At 37.2% G+C, this 25,781-nt stretch overlaps 1 protein-coding gene across 1 annotated transcript; it reads left to right on the forward strand.

The window, feature by feature from the left end:
• Positions 1 to 11,446: 11,446 nt before the first annotated feature.
• Positions 11,447 to 23,414, forward strand: nop53 (NOP53 ribosome biogenesis factor). The gene is made up of 12 exons (XM_082180656.1): positions 11,447 to 11,670; positions 12,264 to 12,340; positions 12,430 to 12,517; positions 13,800 to 14,008; positions 14,087 to 14,142; positions 18,199 to 18,294; positions 18,385 to 18,483; positions 21,319 to 21,480; positions 21,566 to 21,741; positions 22,885 to 22,951; positions 23,038 to 23,114; positions 23,270 to 23,414. The coding sequence occupies exons 1-12, from the start codon at positions 11,465 to 11,467 to the stop codon at positions 23,328 to 23,330; spliced, it is 1,374 nt and encodes a 457-aa protein (XP_082036782.1). The 5' UTR covers positions 11,447 to 11,464; the 3' UTR covers positions 23,331 to 23,414.
• Positions 23,415 to 25,781: the final 2,367 nt, after the last annotated feature.

The raw sequence follows: 25,781 nt of genomic DNA on the forward strand, positions 1-25,781 counted from the left end.
TAATCTGTACTACAACATGCCCTAGATATTGATGGAAATGTTATGATTCTTTATTATTGTTCAGTAAAACTTTTCAATAAGGCTCCATTAGTTATTTCATTAGTTAACATAAACTGAGAATGAAATGCTTCTAAAGCATTTATTAATCTTAGTTAATGTTAATTTCAACATTTAATACTAACATGAACTAACAATGATCAGTTGTATTTTTTTAACTAACATTAATAAAGAAGGCACTAACTAACATTAATCTTATTGTAAAGTGATACCTATTGTTCTTTTTAATTCATTTTGCACTTTAATTTGAAACATTTGTTTACTTTATTTTTATTGTGTACTGCTTTATTATATTTATATGTTCAGAGTTATTTTTGTTATAAGAATAAAAGTTTTAAAAAATTGTGTAGAGAAAATACCGTACCATGATAAAAGTTTCAGCAATTGTCGCAACATGAAAATTTGGTACCGTCACATGCATACAACTTTATCAGAAATTATAAAACAGGTTTTCCTTTTAGATTTTTTTTGATTTTGGCTTATGAATGGGAGAAACTGCAACGCGCAATATGGCGGAATACCTTATAATAGCATTCTGAATAAAAGAGCCAATCGTTGATTGGTAAAGTCATTATTATTTTACTGTAAAAAAATAAAATAAATAAAAACCTGGTAAGAGGTCGTTCTGGCATTATGCACAACCATGCTATGGTTAGACAAGCAACTATAAAACTTCGAATTTACACAAATAGGCTGGATTACCTGTCGAGAAGAAAGCATTGTTTTTGCCACCTTTCCTTCAACCTCTGTTTAATAATGCTTTTCATTTCCATCTTACTGATGTTAACTGTGACTTCAACATACTCTCTTTTTGTGGCCTCCTTTGCAGCCTTGTCTGCCATTTCATTTCCTATGACTCCAATATGTGCTGGTACCCACAAAAATATAACTTCAATGCCCATCATTTGAATTCTATATAATGCTTGTTGTATTTCTATAAAAATATCGGCTCTGCTGTTTGAATGACTGTTCTGTAAACTGACTAATGATGAAGTTGAATCTGAACATATTATAACCCTCAATGGTTCCTTATTTCCTCTATCCACTGTACTGCTAACAGAATTGCTAACATTTCTCCCGTGTATACTGATACATTATCACTTATTATGACCGCCGCTAGCGTAGCTAGCGAAAGCGGTCATATAGGGATTGTCAAAGTTTTTTTTTTTTTTTTTTTTTTTTTTGTCATCTACTGAATTTTTCGTCAACGATACCAGGGACACCGAAACACGGGGGAACATGAAATTTGGTGGGCATGTAGCCCCACTAGACTTTTACGGAAAAATTTCGTTTGGTCCCCGGGGGCCACTCCCCCCCCCGCGCTGGGCCCCCCCAAACCCAAAAAATGCAGTTTTTCCTAAATAACTACCTGAACCGTGGCACCGAGGATGAAGAAATTTTAATGGTATGTTGGTGTTAAGGGCCCACATCAACCTAGCCCATAATCACTCATTTGTGATTTGCGCCCCTCCCATAAAAAATGAAAATGCAATATTATTCTGCTTTAATCGCCCCTATCTTCAGTTGAGATGTTCAGAACTGCACCATATTTCATGTGTATGATTAACTTGACATCCTCTGGGGGTATGCTAAGTTTCGTAGAATTTCATCCATGGTATAAAATAAATTCATTTATGTGCACATTTAGTGACTGTACACTCATCGGCCTGTAGATGGTGGTGTTGAGCGAAGGGTTGCTGGTTTAGGATGATACTGTCACACACACACATGCAGGAATACAAACAAACACAAGCATGCACACACACTGACATACACATTACATTTACATTTATTTTGGCATTTTGGCAGACGCTTTTATCCAAAGCAACTTACAGTGCACTTATTACAGGGACAATCCCCCTGGAGCAACGTGGAGTAAAGTGTCTTGCTCAAGGACACACTGGTGGTGACTGCTGGGATCGAACCAGCAACCTTCGATTTACCAGTTTACCAGTTCAGTGGTTTAACCCACTAGACCACCACCTCCACGTATACATACACGCACAGACACACACACACACACACACACACACACACACACACACACACACACACACACACACACACACACACACACACACACACACACACACACACACACACACACACACACACACACACACACAGACAGACAGACACACACATACACAAACATACACAAACACACACACATACACACACACACAGACAGACATGCACATACTACAATTTTTTTTAGGTATATACATAAACACGCAATACAGCCAAATTGCTCCACGTCATTTATTTTTGTGGAAAGCCAGTGCAGGCCTGAGTGGCGGTCATATTTTGTACCGCCATGCGGTACATCTAGTTCTCTTTGCTATTGAAATATGAAACTCTGGAACAATAAAAGCTACTCCTATCTTATTAACTAAATTCTTTGATGCATCTGTGTAAATCTGAATATAACTGTAGTAATTATTAATATATTCCTGTATAGTATGTGAGTCAAAAATTGACACGTCTTTGTTCTTCTTTTCTAATAGCACTAAATCTACTTTCACTTCAGGTATTATCCAAGGTGGCACTACTAATGGTACTGTAGGACTGATTTTTAATTCAGTTCATTTTAACTCTCTTGCCTTTTTTAAAACTGTCCATCCAAAGCTTTTTGTCTCCCTCTTCTCCTTTTCCCAACAAGGTTTTAAAGTACTTTGTGCTGGATGATCTTCATTATGGCCCTGTAAATTGACCCAATAATTCAGAGATAGCTGAATTCGTCTCAACTCGAGTGGCATTTCTCCCTAACAAAGCTGCTGTTGAAGTTGTTTTGAATGCCCCTGTGCATAATCTCAAAGCCTGAAACTGAATGTTATCTAATTTTTTGAGGGATGTGCTTGATGCAGATCCATACACCACACAACCATAATCCAGTACTGATCTAATTAATCCACAATAAATTGCCTTCAGTGCTGTTCTGTCAGCTCCCCAATCACTTCCCACCAAACACCTCATAACATTTAACACCTTCCTACACTTTTCTATTACTTTCTGGATATGTACATCCCATGTTAATCCCTCATCAAACCATATCCCCAAAAACTTAAAGTGTTTCACTCTTTCCAACTCTTGATGATATAACTTTAATTTTACCTCAGTACCAATTCTTTTCTTTGTAAACAACATTATCTTTGTCTTATCTACTGAAAATTTGAACCCCCATTTATATGACCACTCCTCTATTTCCATAATAGCTTCCTGTAGTCTTTTAACAATAAATTTCAGATTTCTTCCCCTCTTCCAAATCGCCCCGTCATCCGCAAAAAGTGAAAATCCCATCCCATTCTCTATTTCTCTATAAACATCATTTATTAGTATGGAGAATAATAAAGGACTTATTATACTCCCTTGAGGTGTTCCGTTCTCAACAATATATTTCCTTGAATAACCCGATCTCACGGGAAAACGTACAAATTCTACGAGGTGGCTAATTCGTACGAATTCATACGACCTCACTCATACGAATTCGTACGATTTTTGTAAAATCGTACATATTTTACGAATTGCCCAATTCGTATGAATTCATACGAATGACCTATCCCTGACCCCGCCCCTAAACCTACCCATCACGTGGGTTTAGACAAATCGTACAAATTCGTACGAGTGAGGTCGTACGAATTCGTACGATTTAGCCATCTTTTTATCATTCGTACGAATTGGTCGTGAGATAGTGTTGCTAACTCTCCCCTATTCTAACTTGTATTAATCTTCCTCGTAAAAAGTCCTTAATCCATCTATATATTCTTCCTTTGATACCTAATTTACATATTCTAATTAACAAACCTTCTCTCCACATCATATCGTAGGCCTTCTCAATGTCAAAGAAGACAGCCACTACACTTTCTCTATTTACTTGTGCTCTTCTAATTTCATGCTCTAAACATACAGCTGGATCCATTGTATTTCTACCTCTCCTAAAGCCACTTTGATATTTGGCTATATATACGTTCTTTTCCATATAGTATGTTAACCTTTCATTTATCATTTTCTCCATTATTTTGCATATGTTAGAAGTCAAAGCTATTGGTATAATTTCCCGGATTTGTACAGTCTTTCCCTGGTTTACGTATTGGCACTACCACAGCCTCCCTCCAGCTCTGTGGCAGTTTCCCATCCTCCCACACTTTATTATATAGTTCCAATAATACCTCCTTTGAATTTTCACTGAGCTGGTTTATCATTATATAACAAATCTGATCAATTCCTGGTGCTGACCTCTTATTTTTCTGGATAGCACGTTTTAGTTCTACCATAGTAAATGATTTGTTTAGTAGGTCATTCGAATGTTCTTCTTGCTGTACTTCTTCATTCTCCCTTACTGTAGTCTCCCTCCCTCTTTTCCCCTTATCACTAATATTATCGGAACTGTGAACTGTTACAAATGCTTTAGCCAGCATCTCTGCTTTCTCCTTATCACTCACTGCTATTTCCCCTCCATCATTTAAAATTGGGTATCCATATTCTCTTTTTATCCCATTCATTCTTTTTATCATCCCCCAGACTTTACCAATTTCTGTCTCCCTTCCTACTGAGGAACAGAATTTCCTCCAATATTCTTTCTTTGCACTTTTTATGACTCTCCTTACATTTGCTTGCAACTTTTTATATTCAATAAGATTCTGAAAACAGTGATTCCTTTTTAACACTTTAAAACCTTTATTTCAAAATTGTATCGCTCTTTTACATTCCTTTGTCCACCATGGTACAATCTTACTTTTGCACTTACCTGCCCTCTTCTTTATTGACTTCTCTGCAGCCTCTAGAACAACTTTACAAAAAGAAACATTTAAATTATCAACATCTTTATTTCTATCAATTTTTCCAATTTCTTGATCACTAATATTCCAAAATTTATCCCATTCAGCACTATTGAATGACCACTTCTGCAATCCTACTATATCAAATTCTTCTAGATTCAAGCCTACTTCTATTATAATAGGATAATGGTCACTTCCTACTGTCGTTCCTCTAACTACTTCCCATGTACAAATGCCTGCTAATGAATCTGACACTAATGTGAGATCTATTGCTGATTCTGTACCAGTTCTGATATTAATTCTTGTACCACTTCCATCATTTAAACACACTAAATTTGTCATCTCCATTACCTCCTCAATCACCATTCCATTTGTATCATTACAGTTATCCCATAAAGTGCTATGGGCATTAAAATCTCCACAACAAATCACTTTCCCTACTAATTGTATCATCATTTCATCCAGCAATTCTAATGACAACTTACGACATGGATTATAAAAGTTAACAACTTTGATATTTCCTTCTCTAGTCCATACTTCAATTATTAAATATTCCAACTCTTTCCCTTTCCCCAAAACTCTATATTGCATTCCTTGTTTTATAAATATTATACATCCACCTCCTCTACCCTCCCCTCTATCTCTGCGGATGCTATCATATCCTTTAATAACAAACTCCAATTCTGCTTTAAGCCATGTCTCTTGAACACATATGATTTCTGGTTTATTGTCTAAATCTTTAATAAATCCCTTAAACTCCTGACCATTCGCTATTAAGCTTCTTGCATTCCATTGTACAACAATCAGCTTGTCTTATCACCTGGCCCTCCTACTTTCCCATCTGCTTCAAGTCTTGTTTTAATATGCTCCCAAGATACTTCTTTTATACCCAAAAACTTCTCAGCTCCCTTGACTATTATTTTAATTTTCTCTGTTTTTTGTTTTACCTGATCAGTACAATTGATCACATAGGCCACATACAAAATAATCTTCTCTACTGACAGTTCTGTATTTGTCTTCTCTGTTTGACCGGTATCTACTCTCGACACCTGGACAACATTGTCAGTATCAACCCTTCCCTTTTGTCTTTGTACTTTCTTCACTGCATCTGCATAACTTATGTTGTCAACTGTTTTGACCTGTTGTATTTCTACAGCCCTTTTCCTGATTTCACATCCACCGTATGTTACTCTGTGTTGGCCACCACAATTACAACATTTATCCTGCACATTTTCCTTACATTCTTCAATTCTGTGTTCACCTCCGCATTTGGGACACCTCTGCTTCCCTTTGCAAACTGCAGCTATATGCCCATACCTTTGACATTTGTAACATCGTAGTGGTGGGGGAATATAGGGCCTGACTAGGAAGCTCATACATCCTACTCTCACTCTTTCTGGAAGTAATGACTCCTGAAATTCCAAAAGAACAGACAAGCTATCAACCCTTTCACCATTTACTGTTCTCAACAACCTCTTTATTCTACTCACCTCGCCTCCACTAATATTCCGCTTGAGTTTCTCCAAATCTTCCTCTACCCGAATCCCTGTTATCACTCCCCTTGTTACTCTATTCTCACCCAGAACCTTCTCTCACTAATACTTTTCTTGCAAATACTTTCGATTTGCAAGGCTTTATTTTTCTGTTCCTCCGTTTTACTTATTATCAACAAGCTTCCATCTCTCAAAATCTTTGCCATTTCCACATCTCCTAATTTCTTTTTTAATTCCTTAGACACCGCTATCGGACTTAAACCAACATTCTCATCTTCCTTTCTAAATTTGAGGATTATTTTAAAATCCTCACTCATCCCCACCCTTTTCCGCACAAACCCACTTCCTTCATCTGAACGGTTCTCTTCCAAACTACGTTTACTTCCTTGACTCGAAATCCCCCCTACCGCTCCTCTCCTATTTACCCCCGTTCTTTGTCTTCTCCTGTTAGCAACTGATGTCCAATTACCATGCTCCATTTCCCAATCTTCCTCTTCTTCCTGACTAACATTATCCATTCTAGTCCAGTCACAAACCAGTTTATGCCAACCGCCAAGTCCCACACGTTTCTGAGCCCAGAAAACGGGGGCTTAACACGACCTACGTTCGAAGTTACAGCTCGCAGTCTTTCAAAAACGCCGCACTCGAACATCCGACTTCCTTCTTCCGTCCTGCCCACCTCGACGTCCGTTTTAAAATCGTTGCTCCTCATGAGCTCTTTCCATCTGGGAAAAGTTACTCCAATATTGACTTTGGTCTTGCTGATTTGCCTGTCGCGTTGACGTTTTAATTCTCTCTTTCGCTTCCTTGGCGACTCTGCTACTTGTCCTCGAGAACAGGCGTGATCCTCCATCTTCAGCAATCTTTCAAATCTGCCGGCAGTCGCGAGTAATCTCCCCCTCGCATTCGTCTCTGTGTCACTGAGTGTAAAGCTCGAAAGGCGAAGCTTGAATTTACTGGTATGTCCCTCTTTGGCTAATGTAGTTTCAAGATGGAGGGGCAACATGGCGACCGGCATTCGAACCCCTCACCCGTATGTATTTTCAATGGCAGATTATAAACTTACAAAAATACTTTATTACTTGAAAGAAGTAAATATACATGAATGAGCACATATATTTTTGAAAGAACTAAGTGTTTTTTGCTAAGAATCAACTAAAAAAATTACACAGTGTAGCTTTAAAAACGTGGCCCCTCCCATTGAAAAAATACGGCAGCCACACTAACAAACACGTAGAGAAACACGTCTCTATTTGACAGTTTAATTTTCAAAAAATAAACAAATAATGATTGAATTGTAATTTTTGGGTGAACTAGATGTTAAACGTTATTAAATATATTTTTACTGCTGTAAATCTAACCTTGAACTTTAAAACTTCAAACTATTAATAAACACATACAGCACTGTGAAAAAAAGAATTAGGAAACCTGTGAAAAAAACTGCACAGTGGTGTGAAAACTGTAATAATCTTTCTTGAAAAGGACATACTCAAGTGCTACTTCCAGTGTAATATGCCTGGTTGGAACAGACTAGTCAGCTCTTTGTTTCTGAAAGCAAATGTCTTACTTCCTTTTCACACAAAGTGCATGCAAATAGCAATACCAGTGTGCAGTATGACTTGAATGCAAGTAGTGCTTTAAGTGCTTGTACATGAGTAATTCAGTGTTTATTTCAGAATGTGTGAAGGGTCTTACAGGTGGCATTTAACACACTATCGCTGTCCTGCTTCATGGGTCCACTGATGCTTGTCACAATGACCAAGTACAGAGTTCCAGGCAGCAGGTCTGAGAACACCGAGGTAGTCTCATTCGTTCGGTTCTCGGTCTTTAAAACAGTTCCGTTTAGCAGGATTTTGACGTTGTAGAGACTCACAATACCAGCAGGCAGTCTCCAATCCACTCTCATACTCTGAGTACTGCCTACTGCAGAAATATTGGACGCTTTACCAAGAACTGATAACACATAAGAGAGGAGGAGAAAGAGGGTTACTTATCAACATCACAGCGGTATAGACAGTGTCCTGTAAAAATGTGTGGAATAAATACATCTAGTAGTTTTACTGCCATGTGGTGTATAGTATAAGAGACGTGTTTGAGAAATGTGTGAATTGTAATACCTGTGAATGCAGAGATGGCTACAGGTTCAGAGATCATGCCGTTTACTACAGTTCGCACAGTCACACAACTACAAAGGTGTAGTTGTTCCCAGGGATCAGGTCAGAGACATATGGTCTCATTGTTACTCTGTATCCATCGTTCCCCATTTACACTCACATTGTACAGATATAAAGATTGGTTGTTACTCTGATAAGACCAGGACAGGATAATCGCAGTGGTGCCGAAAGGAGAGGTGAAAGAAGTGCTCTGAAAGAAAATGCACACAATTATATTTCTGCACTAGACATATTCATGTGTGTGAATTTGAGTAAGCAAAGACTATATATATATATATATATATATGAGTGAATGATGTATAACATAACTATATTTCATGTCAATAAATGATCTTTTATAGTTTTGTTGCTAACACTTATGTCCTAAACACTTTGTGAAACTTTTAATTTTGTTGATATAATCCCTCTATATTTGTGACAATCTTGCAATTGATCATACTTGAGTCACACAGACTTCAACATTCAGCATGCAAAACACAACAGTGGAAACAATTATATTTTATTTAAAGTAAATTATCAAGTACTCTCTACAGTTCTTTTTTAGTTACTAGAACTCTTGTGTAAATGAACTATACTAATAAGCATTTGTCAGTAGGGGAGCGCGGGGCACAACGTAACGCAGGGCTAGTTGTAACACACTTGTTTTAAATACTTCCACACATGCTAGCATGACAAAACTTGGTGTATTTACTAGTTGCCATATCAACACTATATAGAGAATATATATTTTTTGGAAGATATCCGTAGACATTTATTAAACCATAGCAAAAGTACATTTCTTAAGTTAATTTTTTATCTCAATTTTTTTGTGTTTATTTAAAATTAGACAAATCTGATATTATTTTAATCTCCAATATGTTATTTAACAGTTGAGATAGTTCTTTAATGCTTCGCTAACTAGCAGAAGACACTAGCCGGGTTTAAATCCCAGTTGTACAGGTGGGGCATGTTGTCACACTGCGTTACAATGTGCCCCTATTAGAAATATGCTATTATATTCTATACTTTTATTAATTCTATTGAGAAAACATGAGAAAAGGGTGAATAAAGACTGAGAGTCAGTGTTCAGAAATTACTAATTATTTATTTGTTTTGAACTATGTTGTATAGCTGTGTTTTCCTGTTCGTAGTCAAAACTCAAAAATAAGTTTATATTTAATTATAAAAAAATGCCATTATTTTATATGAAAAAGTCAATAATTGTATTTTATTAAGAAAATATTTTAGTTTTTCTTGTATATTTTTTTATTACATCAGATAACAATTTAAGCTGTCATATGGTCATGTTACAATGTGCCCCTCACATGTTACAATGTACCCCACCTATGGGGCATGTTGTCACATTTTACTTCCATTCTTTCGGGGTATATCAAGAAAAAAGTATATACTGTATTAATAAAACAAAACCACATAATTGTACTAGACATGTGGGAAATTAATGTGGGAAAAAGAAAATACTTTGAACCATAAGTAGATGTACACAAACTGAGAAAGTCAAAAAGCGTTACTTTGTGCCCCGCTCTCCCCTACCACATACTATTCCTATTTCACTTTACTTTTTTTTTTTTTTTTTTTAAGGCTGTGACTGTGACCCCAAACAAGTTTACCAGAGGCCTGTATGAAGAGGATTGTTCTTCACAGATGTCATATTCCTATTGAATTTCAAGGTCACGCAGCATTAGGCCACATCATGAGTGCAATGTCTTGCTTTTATTGGTTAAATCTGTGAATTTTGAATTACTGCCATTATAAGTAAAATTACAAATAAATGACCAAGCTGATTTTTTTTTTATTATTAATCTTTTTTACAATATTCTGGAAATATTCAACAAACAAGACTTTGAACAGTCACTAAGACACTACAGCTGTATCTGAAATGGTCCCTTATACTGTACCAGCAGTTCTCAACTGGTTTGGCCATGGGACCCACATTTTCCCATGGACATTAAGGCGTGACCCAATCATTTGTTTTTCAGGAATTTGACCTAATATATTTGGTATTATCACGATATTGAAATAAGTGTTTTCAAACAATAACAGTTTTTATATTTTTTTCTTAAAACAAAAAGAATCCTAAATTATATTTAAATCCAATAAAGCAAGAAAGACACACAAAAACTGTCATCATGATGGGTATAGCGCCATAGACCTCCATTCATTCTGCACTCGTCCTGTGAGCGCCCTCATATGGAACCAGAGTGGAACTGCAACCAGTTCAGAAGCCGGAAGTTTACAGAGAGTGGAACTTCTCCCAGAACTTCTCCTTCTTACTTCCGGTTTCTGGAGTAACACGTCTCTGTCCATGCGGGGGCGCTCGCAGGCGAGTGCAGAATGAATGGAGGTCTATGGCGAAAAACCCTCAAAATCCACTTTCTCAGGATATAATTTTTTGTCTAGTAATTTGAATGTTGTATTCGAAAGGAGATGCAAAGAAATTACACATTGTTGGGTGTTAGATTTTTTAGAGTCACTTATTTGGTTTAAAAAGTCTTTTAAAATGTCAATGACGTCAGAATGCTGACGTCATTAGCAGAATGCTAGCGTGTTATGGGCAACAACAACTCAACCTGTAAGAAATCGAAAAGAAATAAGTACTCGTTCATTCAACTTTCGACCTATAACCCATGTTGAACTTGCAAAACCTACAATAAAATCTGAGATTTCTCAGCGGCAATCGGGTGAAAGAGACACATTTAGCCGTCTAGCCCCATTGACTCCCATTCAGTCTGCACTCGCCCGCGATCACCTCCAGTGGAATTCTAATGGAACTGCAACCAAGATCGATACAATGGGGCTAATAGGAAGTGCCAAGGCTCTCCGTAGACGGGCTCTGGCAGGGGCCACATATTGGATTTCCCGACCCTCTTTGTTAAGCTCACGTGACCTAATTATAAATATTCATGAGTCGAGTCCACAAACGTATAGTCTCCTCCCCCATTTCTCGTCCTCCTTCTTTACCATCATGGCGGCCGCCAGGAAACACAAGCGCATGGCGGCGTCTCAGCCGGGGTTTCTGTCTTTTAACTCGGGTCTGGATGGAAACAGTTCGGATATTAAACGGCGAAAACGCGTGAACAAAAATAAGAAAAAGAACTGGAACAAATATAGTGATATCCAGGATGTGGAGGAGTTTCTGGACGACGTGCGGCTTCAGGAGAAAGCAGCAGGGTAAGTCATGGGTAAATATGGGTTATTATTATCATTAAAGTTTAACATTGATGGAAATGATTAGACTTCTATATTTATATCTATAGTCTGCTTTATTCTAGTATAATACAAAACCTTAATTTAGGTTATATGTGACTGTGTGTGCGTTATAAAGAGTTGATAAGCGTCACGTGGCTTTTTTTTTTTAATGTAACTGTTAGTACGTAACCATTGAGTCATTAAGTTTATATATGCTCATGTCCTTGGATGTTTGCATTCGCATTTTTATATATTCGCTTAATTTTAAATTCGCGCGCTGTGCATATTTTGCTGCATATTATTTCTAATTTATTTGATATGGTAATTTTTTTCCGTCATTCACCCTGTGTAACTAACCAGTCTAACTTATTTATTATTTTTATTTATTTTGTTGCTGTTGTTTTGATTTCCACTTACTGTTGCATGGCTGATTGTTTGTCTACATAAAATGATGATAAAATATATATCGTCTTATAACACAACCTTTCAGTTAACCGCACGACGGTTCATGATACAGGAGATTCTGAACAAACATTGATTTATTCTTCTTCTTTTCCTCCTTTCTTCATTCATAGGGGGTTGATAGCTGAAAAACCCGATGCCAGTCTCTTCTTTGTGGACACGGGTGAAAAAGACAAAGAAACTCAACCACGTAAGTTTAAAAAGGTCCTCTCTTTATATACTATGTCATTGTTTTTTCCCTGCCCAATCCAAAACTGTTTTTTTTCTTTCCGTTATTAGAGACGACAGTTAAGAAAGGTAAACGCTCCAAACCTTTGCGGATAGATCTCATTCTTCAGCCGGATTCCCGCATACCTGCCCCCAAAAAGTGAGTACAGTACGACTGTAAAATTAACTTTCAAAATGACCTGTGATCCGCATCCTCTTCTGCCCGCTGATGATCTCATCCTTGCGCTCCCAGTATTTCTTTGGGAATGTGAAGATAACACAATGGAGCTTGGAGGGCTGTTGTGTGAACAGCCGTCCAGGATCTGAGGGCATATTGTCAGGATTCAGTTATTAAACTCTTATTTGGTGTTTGTGTTATTTAGTTTTCTCTTGCCCAATGCCATTATATCTAGAGAACACTGAAATTAGGCATATTTATTATAATTAAATTGCATATATGCACACAATTGCTGAGATGAATTACTAATATTTACTTAAAATTCACCCTAAAAGTGGTTCAGACAACTCGTGCATTATATTAGAAAGTCTTTTGAAGTCATACTAATACTCTCAAATCAAATATGGCGCTGTTAAACACGTTTCAGGTTTCACATTTGGCCGTGAAACATAACAGATGAAAAACTGTGAGCTGAACAGCTGAAGATCTATATTTTACCACCAAATCATGTCTTCGCTGTAGATTTAAAAGTCAAGTCAGTATTGTTTGTATATCGCTTTTCACAATACACATCGTTTTAAAGCAGCTTTACAGAAAATAGTGATGTTAATGTTTGCAGTATCTTAGAGATTGGCTTAAAGGTGAAGACCCAACTTTATGTATGTTTTGTAAGATTCTCTTATCTGTCAAACACATTTTATTGGATTGTCCTGGACTTAATAGAAGCAGAATGCTCTTTTATGAAGTTACTTCACTTAAGGACATATTTAATAAGATTATGCCTGAAAAGGTTTTGGATTTTTTTGAATATGTTAATTTAAAATATAATATGACTTGCTTTGTTTGTTTTGTTTTTATTGTATTTTTATGATATTTGTAATTGAATTTTTGCCATGAAAATAGCTTTGAATGCTGACATGGCATTAAATATAATAATGTGAATCTGAATCTTAGAGATGGATGATAATATAGTTTAGAATTTGCAATTCAAACAATCATGCAGTTGAGAGTTTCTATATAGGATTTGTGAGTGTGTGGATAAAGTTGGACATATTTATACAGCTTCATAGAGCTGTGTGATTTAATGTATTTTTGTTTTTGTGATGATATAAACAATCATGCAGCAGAGATTTGCTATATAGTGGCATTAAGTATTAAGGAAAATGCATCATAAAATCCATCTATAATATAAGGATAATCTGATCGTCTCCAAACCATTTATCCCCAATCTTACATGACCCTGATTCTCCGGATGTTCTTTTAGTGTCTTGGCGTTCCAGCAGCCCAATGCTAAAAAGCAGCGGCGCATGGCAGAGAAAGCAGCGAGGTTGGCGGCCATGGGAGTGTTGCCACGAAGAGAAAAGCTTCTTCAACTCCGAAGAGCTGCAGCTGCCTCTGGGCTGCCCGTCAAAGAAACTCCAGTGGCCAATAACAATCCAGCGAGAGCGTTTTATGACCTGTGGAGTGCAGGCAGTGAGTATCTTTACACTCTCTGATATGTCAGTAATGTAAACAAGTGGCGTAATGTTGCTCAATGTCTTTGTCCAACAGCGCCAGAGATGGCTGATCCCTACTACCTGGAACAAACAAAACAAAAGCTTGTCAAGGTGAGAGCAGTGCGTTCTTTTGTTTTGTGATCATTATCTTTAGAAAAGTATTCACAGTCATTTGGACAATGGATGTAGCTAGTGGTTGGACAATATTTGGCATTTTTAAATGATTGTTTTTTCAGTTTGACCGGTAATTGTTGTAAAAGCGGGACTTTTATTTTGACAGCGCTGAGAACTTCATTGCCTGAGCCCAAACGCACAAGGAGCTCCGACTCCTATATAAAATAAAAATACCATAGACCATTCTGGTTTTGGTTTGACGTGTTGTTTGGGCAGAGCCTTCCACGTGGCAAAAAGTGACAGTTCTGCAATAAAAATCGCATAAAAAAAATTAGTAGTTGTGAGTTTATATCCTGCAATTCTGAGGAGAAAAATCTTCTCAGAACTTCCTTTTTTCCCCTCAGAATTGTGAGTTTATATACTGCAATTATGACTTTTCTTTCTCTGAATTGAGAGAAAAACTCACAAAATTGTGCGTTATAAACTCCAAATTTGGAGATATGAACTCGCAATTGCGGTCAGAATTGTGAGATAAAAAAAGGTTTAAATTAGGGATGCACCGATCCACATTTTTTCACTTCCGATCCGATCCCGATACCTGAATTTGGATATCGGCCGATACCGATACTATTCCGATACCAGAGCTGTGTTTGCTTTAATATTATTATTATCATTATTGTTTATTTTATATGATGCTGAAATAAACTCCTCTCAACAGGCAAGTATGATATGTAGGCCTACATATTTATGCATGTATGGTAAGTATAAGGTCAGAAAAGGAAGTCAGAAAAACAGTAAATCCTGTTAACAGGAAAAATCCCATTCTGAAAACAAATATGCAACTGTAGGTCATGTCAATATTTATTACATTCCCAAAATGTCAAATACTTGAGTCTTGAAATATAAGAAAAGTGCAAGTGTAAACATCTTACACACACACACTATCAGAGGTGGAAGTAACGAATTACAAATACTCACGTTACTGTAATTAAGTAGTTTTTTGGGGTACTTGTACTTTTTTGAGTATATTTTTAAATCTGTAATTTTACTTGTACTCAAGTACATATTAAGCTAAGTAATCTACTTCGCTACTTGTAAAATCACATTTCGTTACTGAGTACAATTTGAATTGATATTCAAATCTTTGAATGGCATTTCGGTAGCCAATAAAAATATTCGATCGTAAACGGACCAATAAAACCCCTGATATTTGGACTGAATGAAAGCAGTCGCAGCAGGTTTTGAAGAGCTGGTCATGAAGGAGGCGAGGAGCTCAGAGTGATTAATGGCTGGACTGAAAGTTTGGAACAACAAACTACATAGTAGTATTGTCAAAATATCTATATTTTACCAGCTGCGCGTTCTCATTCTCTCATCTCAACGACAGCTAGTTTGACACACCTGCCTCCTCTCAGCGCGGGATTGCAGGTAGGCCTATTACGCATAATTTTATACCTGCAAGTTTCTATGGCATATTTTAATGGCAAATGTCACGAACAATATTATAACGCGAGGGCACATTCATGTAATCGCAGAAAACTGGACGCGAGCTCTCAAATATACGAATGAACTGGACTCGGATATTGAGTGTGCGCTCTCGGACTGTGTCATATCATGTGCAATCGCGAATCTCTCCAAGTGGTTCTCACTGCAGACTCAAATGACGTCCAGCTCCAATATCTCCATGCTCTTGAATTAAACGCTGTCAAAAGTTATGAAAAATCTAGTCTTTTTGCAAATTAAATTCAGTTTGAATTGAAATCAAGCTTCCTTGTGCTGTGTGTGAGCTATTGCAACAGTTCACGTTACCCTATTGAAAAGACAAATACACTGAGTGAGTAAATATTAGATTATTGTAATGGTTATTGATCAATGTTTAAATATGTAAACAAAAGCCTAAATTAAAATCTCACCTTATAAAGTGGACGTGTCTCTTCAGAAGACTTGAATTAAACTTTTCCATTCAAATAGATTACTGTTACAATGAGTGTTGTGCTTTTCAATGCTTGAAAATAATGATTGCCTTGACAAAATGGATGGACAAAAATGTATATTAAAATATTTAGTATGTAGTAGTTTTCCCGATGGTATTAAAAATTATAGGCTAGGCCTACTGAATATTGACATATTTCAAGGTGTCATATTGAAGTTAGAAATTCCAGTATCCACTAATTAATGTCCTTTGACAATAAGGTAAAAACGTGTTAAAAGTAGCTATTTTCTACATAAATCTATGATTTTGTTGAATATTTTTATTGGTAATGCATTAACTATCGCCAGCTAAAAAAAAGTAATTAGTAACTAGTACTCTGAGTAGTTTTTGAGAAGAGTAATTTGTACTTTTACTTAATTACTTTTTTGACACCAGTACTTTTACTTGTAATTGAGTATTATTTCAGCAATGTAACGGTACTTGTACTTGAGTACAAATTTTCAGTACTCTTTCCACCTCTGCACACTATCTAAAGGGTGATCCTCGCTCCGATGCTGTAACTCTATCGATGAATGCTCGATCAACATCAGCCATGTTGCAAACAGACAAGCGGATTTCGCCTCAGACGCGCGTCAATTTCGCTTCAAACTTTTGCTTTTTACGAGCGTCAATTTCGCTCTGGGCGCGCGAATGGATTCAAAATATTCAAGCGTCCAACTAGACGCGGCAGACGCGAATTTGACGCGCTATTCGCGTTTGGTGTGAACGCACAGTAACGTGGTGCTTTTTCAAATGTTTGATTGCATTCGTTGTGTTGTACGACGCGAGGGAGCTTCAACGAGCTCTGAATTACGGCTTTGCAAACATTGCATTTTGCTGTCTTGCTCTGCGGTGTTTCCAGTGTGAAGTATTTCCACACAGCGGCCGCAAACTGCGGAATGGATTTCCTGAGCGGTGGCGTGTCTCATAACTCTGTGTCTCATTGAGCCGCGCCTCCGTTCAGGAAATCCATTCCGCAGTTTGCAGCCAGCTAGCAGACTAGCCGGCGGGAATCACTTTTGGAGTCATTTCAGCAGACAACGTTAAAGCGCAGACATGACTCAAGGATATCGGATATCTCCGCAGGTTGGATCGGGAAAATCCGATACGTGAATTACGCTGGTATCGGTCCCGATACTGGATCGGATCGGCCCCATCCCTAGTTTAAATGTTATCTATGTCAGTGTTATAGGTTTAAATATTATTCCATGCCTTCTATGAACTGCATATGTGAATATTATGTAGATCTATAGTAGGGTAATTCGCCACAGGTTTCATCAGTCTAGTATTTGCAACCATAAAAGTTTGCGTTATCAAAGTCCCTTCCAAGGAAAGTCTGTTCACTCAGCGGTCCTATTTGCTACTTCGGGCATCCAAGACCCAATTCTATCTACTTGAATGGAGGAATCCTAAAATCTCAAAAACTGAACGCTGAACTCACTATCAAATAACATATTAACTGACGGCAGCTGCAGTGACGTGATGACTTTATCAATCAGTGATTGGCTCTTTTATTTAGAAGACGGGACTTGTTCCCACATATTGTGCGTAGTACTTTCTCCCATTCATAAGTAATTCATAAGTCTTTATACATCTAAAGTGTTTGACGATGTTCTATGAAAAATGAAGACCATCTTTGTTTGCATTCTGAATGATTCTGACGTACAGACGCACAAGACATTATTTTCCCATTATTCTGTTCTTCCTCTTGTTAGCACTATTTTTCTGCCACTACAATGCGTGTGCAACTGCAGTGACGTAACTGTGACGTCTACTCCTAAGTGGTCTATAGATTAGCAGCTTTTTGATTGTGTTATCCTAGTAAAGTAAATCAGTTTACTTTACAAATGTATTTTCTGATTTTACTCATTAATTTATTAAATATGATGTAAAATATAAAATTTCAGCAATTATTATGCATGTTATTTTCTATCTTTAAATTAAATAGTGTGATTGTCATAAATATTGGCTTTACATCAACCATCAGCCACTGTTTTCTCAGGTATCAAATCATCCACATGTGTTGACCGCTAGGTTTAGCTGTTGTTCATGTGCTGAATTTTTTCATTTTCCTCTTTAAGAGACCAGATAGGCTGAATGAGAAACCTTCAGTTCTTCCTGCAATTGAGGTCGTTGGTCCTGGAGGCTCGTACAACCCAGACTTCTTTTCTCACCAGGTAAACTACACAAAGCTCTTCGCATCCGTAAACATTGATCTGCTGCTTTTACATCTGTGTGTTTAGAAATCAGCGTGTGTGTTTTTCTAGGACCTGCTTCGTGAAGCCCATGAAGTGGAGGTCAAGAAGCTGAAAGCAGAGGAAAGGTTGGCACGTCAGCTGGCTGTGAAAGAGGACATCGCCACTGAGGTACAATCTCGAACCTTATGCTAACAACTTAACTCAGGGGTTCCCAGACTGGGGTACATGAGGTGACAGACGTTTTGCCATTAATTTAATTCCACCCCACCTTAAAGGCACAATATGTATGATTTTTGCATTAAAATATTGGTCACAGTTTAAGGTGTCGGTGTTAGTGTAATTATACATTTAAGTATTGAGTAATAATAAGTAACTACATGCTCTTACTATAGGGTTAGGATTAGGGTGTTGTTCAGGGTTAGGTGCATGTAATTAAGCACAATTTATAGTAATTACTACAGTAACTACATGTACGTATGTAAAGACACTGTGTTTAGTGGTTTTTGGATATTTTGGTAACACTTTATTTTACAGTGTTATATAGTTCGTTCACTTGTGTACTTGCACTGTCCCAAATGTTTTCAACAATGGTTAAATTTGCTAATTTCTCTGGATTTAAACAGTGTAAGGTCCTTCCTCATTCTGTCGCTTGTCAATGGTGTCATATCGGTGTGTCTGCTGAACAAGTCTATGCCAGTGTAATTAAAGTCATTTACAGTATAGGTTATATATGAATAGTAAGTCAGCCTTCTTGCAAATGCTGTGTGGTACGTTCAAATGTACTTTTAGTTTTAGTGTTTTTTTGAACACGTAAAACTGCGCTGCGTTACCACGCCATTTAATTAGACAAAGTAATTAGTAATTTAACATTACATTACTTGCGGCTAATTCATAAAAATGAAATAAAGGGAGGTGAAGACGGCCACTCCCATCATTCCACGCTCCTTCACTGCACCTTTACCCTGTCAACGCATGACAGGATGTTTCCTGAACTCCTTTCAGTCAGGACAGTCATTTCTCTGTCCTTACTGAAAGGCTTGGAGTCTGCAACACTTAATTGTATTTGCAAAAATGTGTAATATACAGCTGCAAATACTGCATATTACTGTGTAATGCGATTAAATACTGTATATTACAGTGTAATGCCATTAAATACTGTATATTACAGTGTAATGCCATTAAATACTGTATAATAGTGTTATGCGATTAAATACTGTTTTACAGTGTTATGCGATTAAATGCTGTATTATACAGTATAATGCAATTAAATGCTGTATTATACAGTATAATGCAATTAAATGCTGTATTATACAGTATAATGCAATTAAATGCTGTATTATACAGTATAATGCAATTAAATGCTGTATTATACAGTATAATGCAATTAAATGCTGTATTATACAGTATAATGCAATTAAATGCTGTATTATACAGTATAATGCAATTAAATGCTGTATTATACAGTATAATGCGATTAAATGCTGTATTATACAGTATAATGTGATTAAATGCTGTATAATACAGTATAATGTGATTAAATGCTGTATATTACAGTGTAACTTGAAGTGAAGAATGAGTTTATTTCAGCATCTTTCTTGACTCATTAAACTGTCACATTAAGACATTATGTAAAAAAATAATTTTAAGAGATGTAAAATAAGTTGCAATTACTACGTTAAATGGATAACATGCGTATGTTAATCACGGAGTGATTTATTTTTATATATATATTAGGGCTGGGAATCGATTAAAAAAAATTAACTAATTAATTGCACAATTTGCTGTAATTAATTGCAATTAATTGCATTTCCTCCAAGCTTGTAATCATCAATAATTAAACTTAGAATCACCGGAAAAAAAGGAACAGAAAATAGCCCTATATTAAAGGTATTGTATGTATTATTCTTTTTCAATAATCAATCAACATAATCAATTTAAGATTTTTTTTTTTCAATTTTTTCTTTTACTAATTATAAAAATAAACTATAGTCCTAAAAAAGCTATTATTACCAGAGAGCATGTGATCAGAGCAGGTAATTTTAAAGGAATAGTTCACCCAAAAATAAAAATTCCTCAAGAATTTTCAAGTTGTTCCAAACCTGTATGACTTTCTTTATTCTGCTGAACACAAAAGAAGATATTTTGAAGAAAGTCGGTAACCAAACGACTGATGGAGGCCATTGACTTCCATAGTAGGAAAAAAAAATACTATGGAAGTCAATGGGGACCAGCAACTGTTTAATTACCAACCTTCTTTAAAATATCTTCTTTTGTGTTTAGCAGAAGAAAGGAAATCATACAGGTTTGGAACAACTTGAGCGAGAGTAAATGACAGAATTTTCATTTTTGGGTGAACTATCCCTTTAACATTGTTGCCCAGCAATACTATACCAGCTCAGCAAACAGAAGTCTACAGAGAAAGTTCACCTTATTTGAGCGGACTTTGCTTTTCCAGTGCGTGATCGGTACATGATTGAGCGTTTGGTCCGTGAACGACAGAGCAGAACATGCAGCGCAAACACGGAGTCGAACATTGAGCAGAGAGCGCAGCGCGCCGACACCTATGGCCGACACACACACACACACACACACGCACGCACGCACGCACGCACGCACACACACACACACGGAACGGAAAACGGCCGCGCACACGGAGGGGAAAAGACCCGCTCTCATGAAAGCTGCGCGAGAATGAAACCCGATCCCCATATTTTCGGCATTTCAATAGCAGCCGCAACAGGAAATCATTAAAACGAGGCAAAAAAAAAGTGCTGCGTTAAATGCGTTATTTTTTTTTAACGCGTTAAACATCTCAAATTAATCGCAAAGATTAACGCGTTAATTCCCCCAGCCCTAATATATATATATATAAATAAATAGTAAGCATTATACAGTGCTGTTTGTGCGGATCTTAGGTAAGCTAGCGTTCTGTTTCCACTCCAGGTTTAGATGGGAATGTGTCCACATGCTGTTCTAAATATAGATGTGCTTGTGTTTCTGTAGGAGAGCAGCTTTAAAGAGCAGGTGGAGGGATTGATTGAAGAAGGGGATGTTGAGCCGGAAGAGCCAGAAGGGGGCAGCGAAGACACAGTCATTGGGCCGACCGCAACACAGGAAAAGAAAACTGAGAAACAGAGGAGGAAAGAGAAGGCTCAGAGGATCAAGGTAAGGAAGCAGAATGGATTCGCCTCTTGACCAAGTTGGGGATGAATCTCTTGATTCACATTCAAACCTTTAATTTATTAAACAGGAGTTGCGGAGGAAGGCCGAGCGTCAAATGATTGACAAGCAGCAGCAACTGTTCCAGCTGCGATCCATCCGTGCCAACCTGAAGACGCAGGAACAGAGGACCAAACAGAGGCAGGCTCAGCGCAAGGCCAATCAGGAGGCGCAGAAGAGCATGCCTCGCAGACTCGGCAGACTCAAGTTTGTTTCTTTTGTTCTCCAGCTGTGTCTGACATGACATCATGATGTGAATAGAGTGATTCAAAAATCAATGGCAACATCTTGAAATAGGAAATGCTTATTAATAACTTCACACCTCAGTTTGGTGCCTAATTACATAGGCCTTCATGAGTGATCTCAGTTTAGGCAACGCTATTACACAAAGCTATGTTATGGTATTATTAGATCAATTCAGTTCATTTGAGAATCTGAGTTACAACAGAGGTCTTCAACCCTTCTCCTGGAGACCCACTGCCCTGCAAAGTTTATATCCAACCTGATCAGCTTTTGATTTTCAAAATAAAATTTTCAACCTTTAAAGTCCCCCTGTAGTCAATCATTTTATCCCTTAACTCATCTTTGATCACCAAAATGACATATTTAAAGTTTTTTTCCTTGAAAAAAAAAATATTCATGGCTTAAAATAGCTTGAATGTAACTCTACACACTTGCCTCATTTAGTATACATGGTTCTATGAATATGCAAATGAGCCCGCCTCCACTCACTCACTCCAGCTCAGAGATCCACTCGTTGACGATCACACGTTGATCTGATTGGTTACAAGGTAGTTTGTGGCGTCACAAACACCAGCGATTTCAAACCGTGTTTTTGAGACTGTCTTTGGTTCACTGCAGTTTTAAGGAGAAAATACTCAGCAATGGAGTTGACTGATGAATTTACACATGATTTGTCTTAAAGCATATTAAAAACACCACATAGACATATAAACAACATTAAAAACTTGATTTTCACCACAGGGAAGCATTTGATTGGCTGGTTCAGGTGTGTTTGATGAGGGTTGGAGCTCAAATTTGCAGGACATTGGGTCACGTGTTAGAATTAGGAGTGATTTCACAAATAATGTTCCACAAAAGTTTTCACACATCGACTCAATGAAAAATAAAAAAAATCAATGAGATTATCTGACAGTTTCACCTCTCCAGGTGAGATTTTCCTGACGTGTTACTGACACTTTGTTGAAAAAGCGCATATATTGGCATTAGGGCCGTTTAAGATCGTCATAAGTGCCCTACACACAAAGATATTTAACAAAAACAAAGTTTGATGAAGATGTAACCTCTTGTTCTTTGATTGTAATTAAACTAGTGTTGTATTTTCCACAGGTTTCAGGCACCAGATCTCGATGTTCAGCTTAGCCATGAGCTTGCCGGCTCTCTTCGCGGTCTGAAGGTGTGTGTTTAACTGTGTCTGCGTTGATCTCTTACTGACTTCCTTTTGCATGTTATTTGAAATAACATGTGTTTCTTGTCATGCAGCCAGAGGGCAGCATCCTAAAAGATCGATTTATGAGCTTACAGAAGAGAAACCTTATTGAGCCCAGAGAAAGAGCCAAGTAAGTTGGATGTTTTACTGCTTTATTTGTTTAAAGTGGATGTTAAGATTAAGAGTGTCAGTGTGGAATTGTAGGCTTTTTGTGGCAAGCTGAAGCTACAATGCTTTCTCTTTTTTTCTGTGTCTGTTTTTAATCTTTGCTTTTCTCTTTTTCAGGTTTAAGAGGAAGTACAAGGTGAAGTACTCAGAGAAGAGAGCGTTCAGGGAGATAGTGTGACTGCAGTTGTTACTCAGTCCTTCAACAAATTATGGTGTGCTATTCATATTGCAAGAAGAAAATAAAGCTGTTATATTCCAACAACCCCTTGCCTCTGTGTTTTTGAAAAAGTACATTTTATTTGTGTTTTTTTTTTTCAATGCGCACTGTTGCAAATCACCTTTTCAGAAAATCATCCTTTAGTGCCTCCGGTCGGCCAAAGGTGACTGTGGCCAGGGGGAAAATCCATAAGATGTGAGGATTGTGGGGGAAAAACCCTTGACAGGAACCAGACTCAGCTGGGGGAGCCCATCCCCCCTGGAAAGACACATTACAATAGAAAATATTAGGCATATGCAGTACATTTAGGTACATAGTATGTGCAATGCTAATCATGAGCATTGAGTCATTTTTGGACCTCGAATAAATCATTATTGTGTTGTAATGTGTTTTTGTTCATTGTGGTTGTAATGAACATGGTCAGTTAAAACTAAACGGTACACTCATACTCGCACAGCTGCAGATTGTGGTTGTTGCTCTAGGCATTGCCTGCTAAACAGGCTAAAATTAAGGCCAGTAATGTCTATTATTTAATATGCGAATGTAAGAACTTGTGTGACCCATTTGTGAATGAGTTCAAAAAAAAAAAAAAAGAAAGTATTGAAATGTCTCCACTGCAGCAAATCACATTGTGTGGAATTGAGAATCTCGCAAATCAATGCACTCGACTGGACCTTTCATTTTCATTTCCATTTTTAAAGACGTTCTATGGCGTTATACAAACTGGCAATGCTATTCTTTTTAATCTTAGAGGGATAGTTTATCCCCCAAATAAAAAGTCTGTCTCGTGTCGTTCCAAACCTGTATGCCTTTCGCAAAAGAAGATATTTTTGTTTCATAAAAGAAAGAAGTCAAACACTTTTGGAGAGACATGAAGGTGAGCAAATTATGACATCATTTTCTAAAATGTGTTTAGATGTTATAAAGATCTTCGTAGAATGGGCATGCTTGTATACTTCCATACTCATTTTTGTATTATGCGTTTTGTGTAAAGTTTCAGAATTTAGGTCTAACACATCCTTCTTTGTATTTTAAGCTGTCCTGTTGTTGCCATTGAGATAGAAATGGCATAAAAAGTACACTTAAAAATACATTTCTTGACTCATAATTCTGTTGCAATAGAATAGAAAATGCTGAATGTTTATTTTGTGATACTGTAACTGTACAGTGCTCACTGCATTAAACACAACAAAATGAGGTCACGTGACCACTATATAGCACACTATACTGTATATATATATATATAATTTATTGTTGGTTTCAGTCCCATTATCTTAAGCTTTAATTAAGGCCCCTGCCGGGAAACGAGGGCTTTTCCCCCATTGCTTCTCCCCTGTTAGCAGTGCGCAGGCAAAGCTGATTATCATGCAGTCATGGGTGGTAATCTTACCTAAAGAGACGCCCACCCTGGTCATCGTCTCTGATCCTTGCTGTCCGGTGGAACATCAGTAATCCTGCTCCGTTGCACACGCCAGATTCACCTCAATAAAGTCCTATTAATATTGGCACATCTGTGAAGGATGTTAATGACAGACAAAGTAATTGAATCTTGTGTTGTAGGGGAGTAATAACACATTTATAGATGTGTTATAAATCATTAAAGTCTCTTGAGTATTTCTAAATAATGCTAGATTTCTAGTTTTAGATTTTGATGGGAATATCAAACCACACCTGAAACAAATTAAACTCAATAAAAATGCCTTAACTGCTTCTCGTTTTAGTCAGACTTCTTGCAGTGCTGAGGTGATCTGCAATGACTGATGGGTAATTATTGTGAAGTTGTGTATTGATGCACCTTTATTCCCTACAACTACATCTATACTACTCATAACCCTGAAAAAGAGATCTACAAGGTAATGACTGAAAGATCAGTGTGAATCATTAAACAAGATTAGGGAAAGTGGACAGTCACAAGAGGATTAAAGTGAAACAACAGGATAACAAGCCAACGCCATAATAAGTCAACAGTTGTGTATCTTTCAAAACAGTTATGTTATGAAAGATACTCTGTTGTGTAAAACTGCTTTAATGTGTAAAGGTGTTATAAACCTGCTCTGTTTTAAGTGATCTGATGTGTAAAGCCAATCTGTTGTGTAAACCTGCTCTTGGACATAAGAGTGAAGATTTTCTATTGTATAGAGCTTTGTAATGGTTTCCTGCTGTGTAAATGTGTTGTAAAACTGCTCAGTTTTGTAAAACTTATCTGGTGTGTAAAGGTGGTGTAACCATTGTTTAAAGTGGTTCTGTCGTGTAAAGCTATTCTGTTGTGTAAAACTTATGTTACGCAAAGGTGTTGTAAAGTTGCCCTGGTGGGTAAAGGTGTTGTAAACCTGCTCTGTTTGGTAAAGCGTATCTTTTGTGTAAAGGTGGTGTAACCATTGTGTAAAGCTGTTCTGCCGTGTAAATGTGGTT

This window comes from Leuciscus leuciscus, assembly GCF_965113295.1.
Source record: "Leuciscus leuciscus genome assembly, chromosome: 9".
NCBI lineage: Eukaryota > Metazoa > Chordata > Actinopteri > Cypriniformes > Leuciscidae > Leuciscus > Leuciscus leuciscus.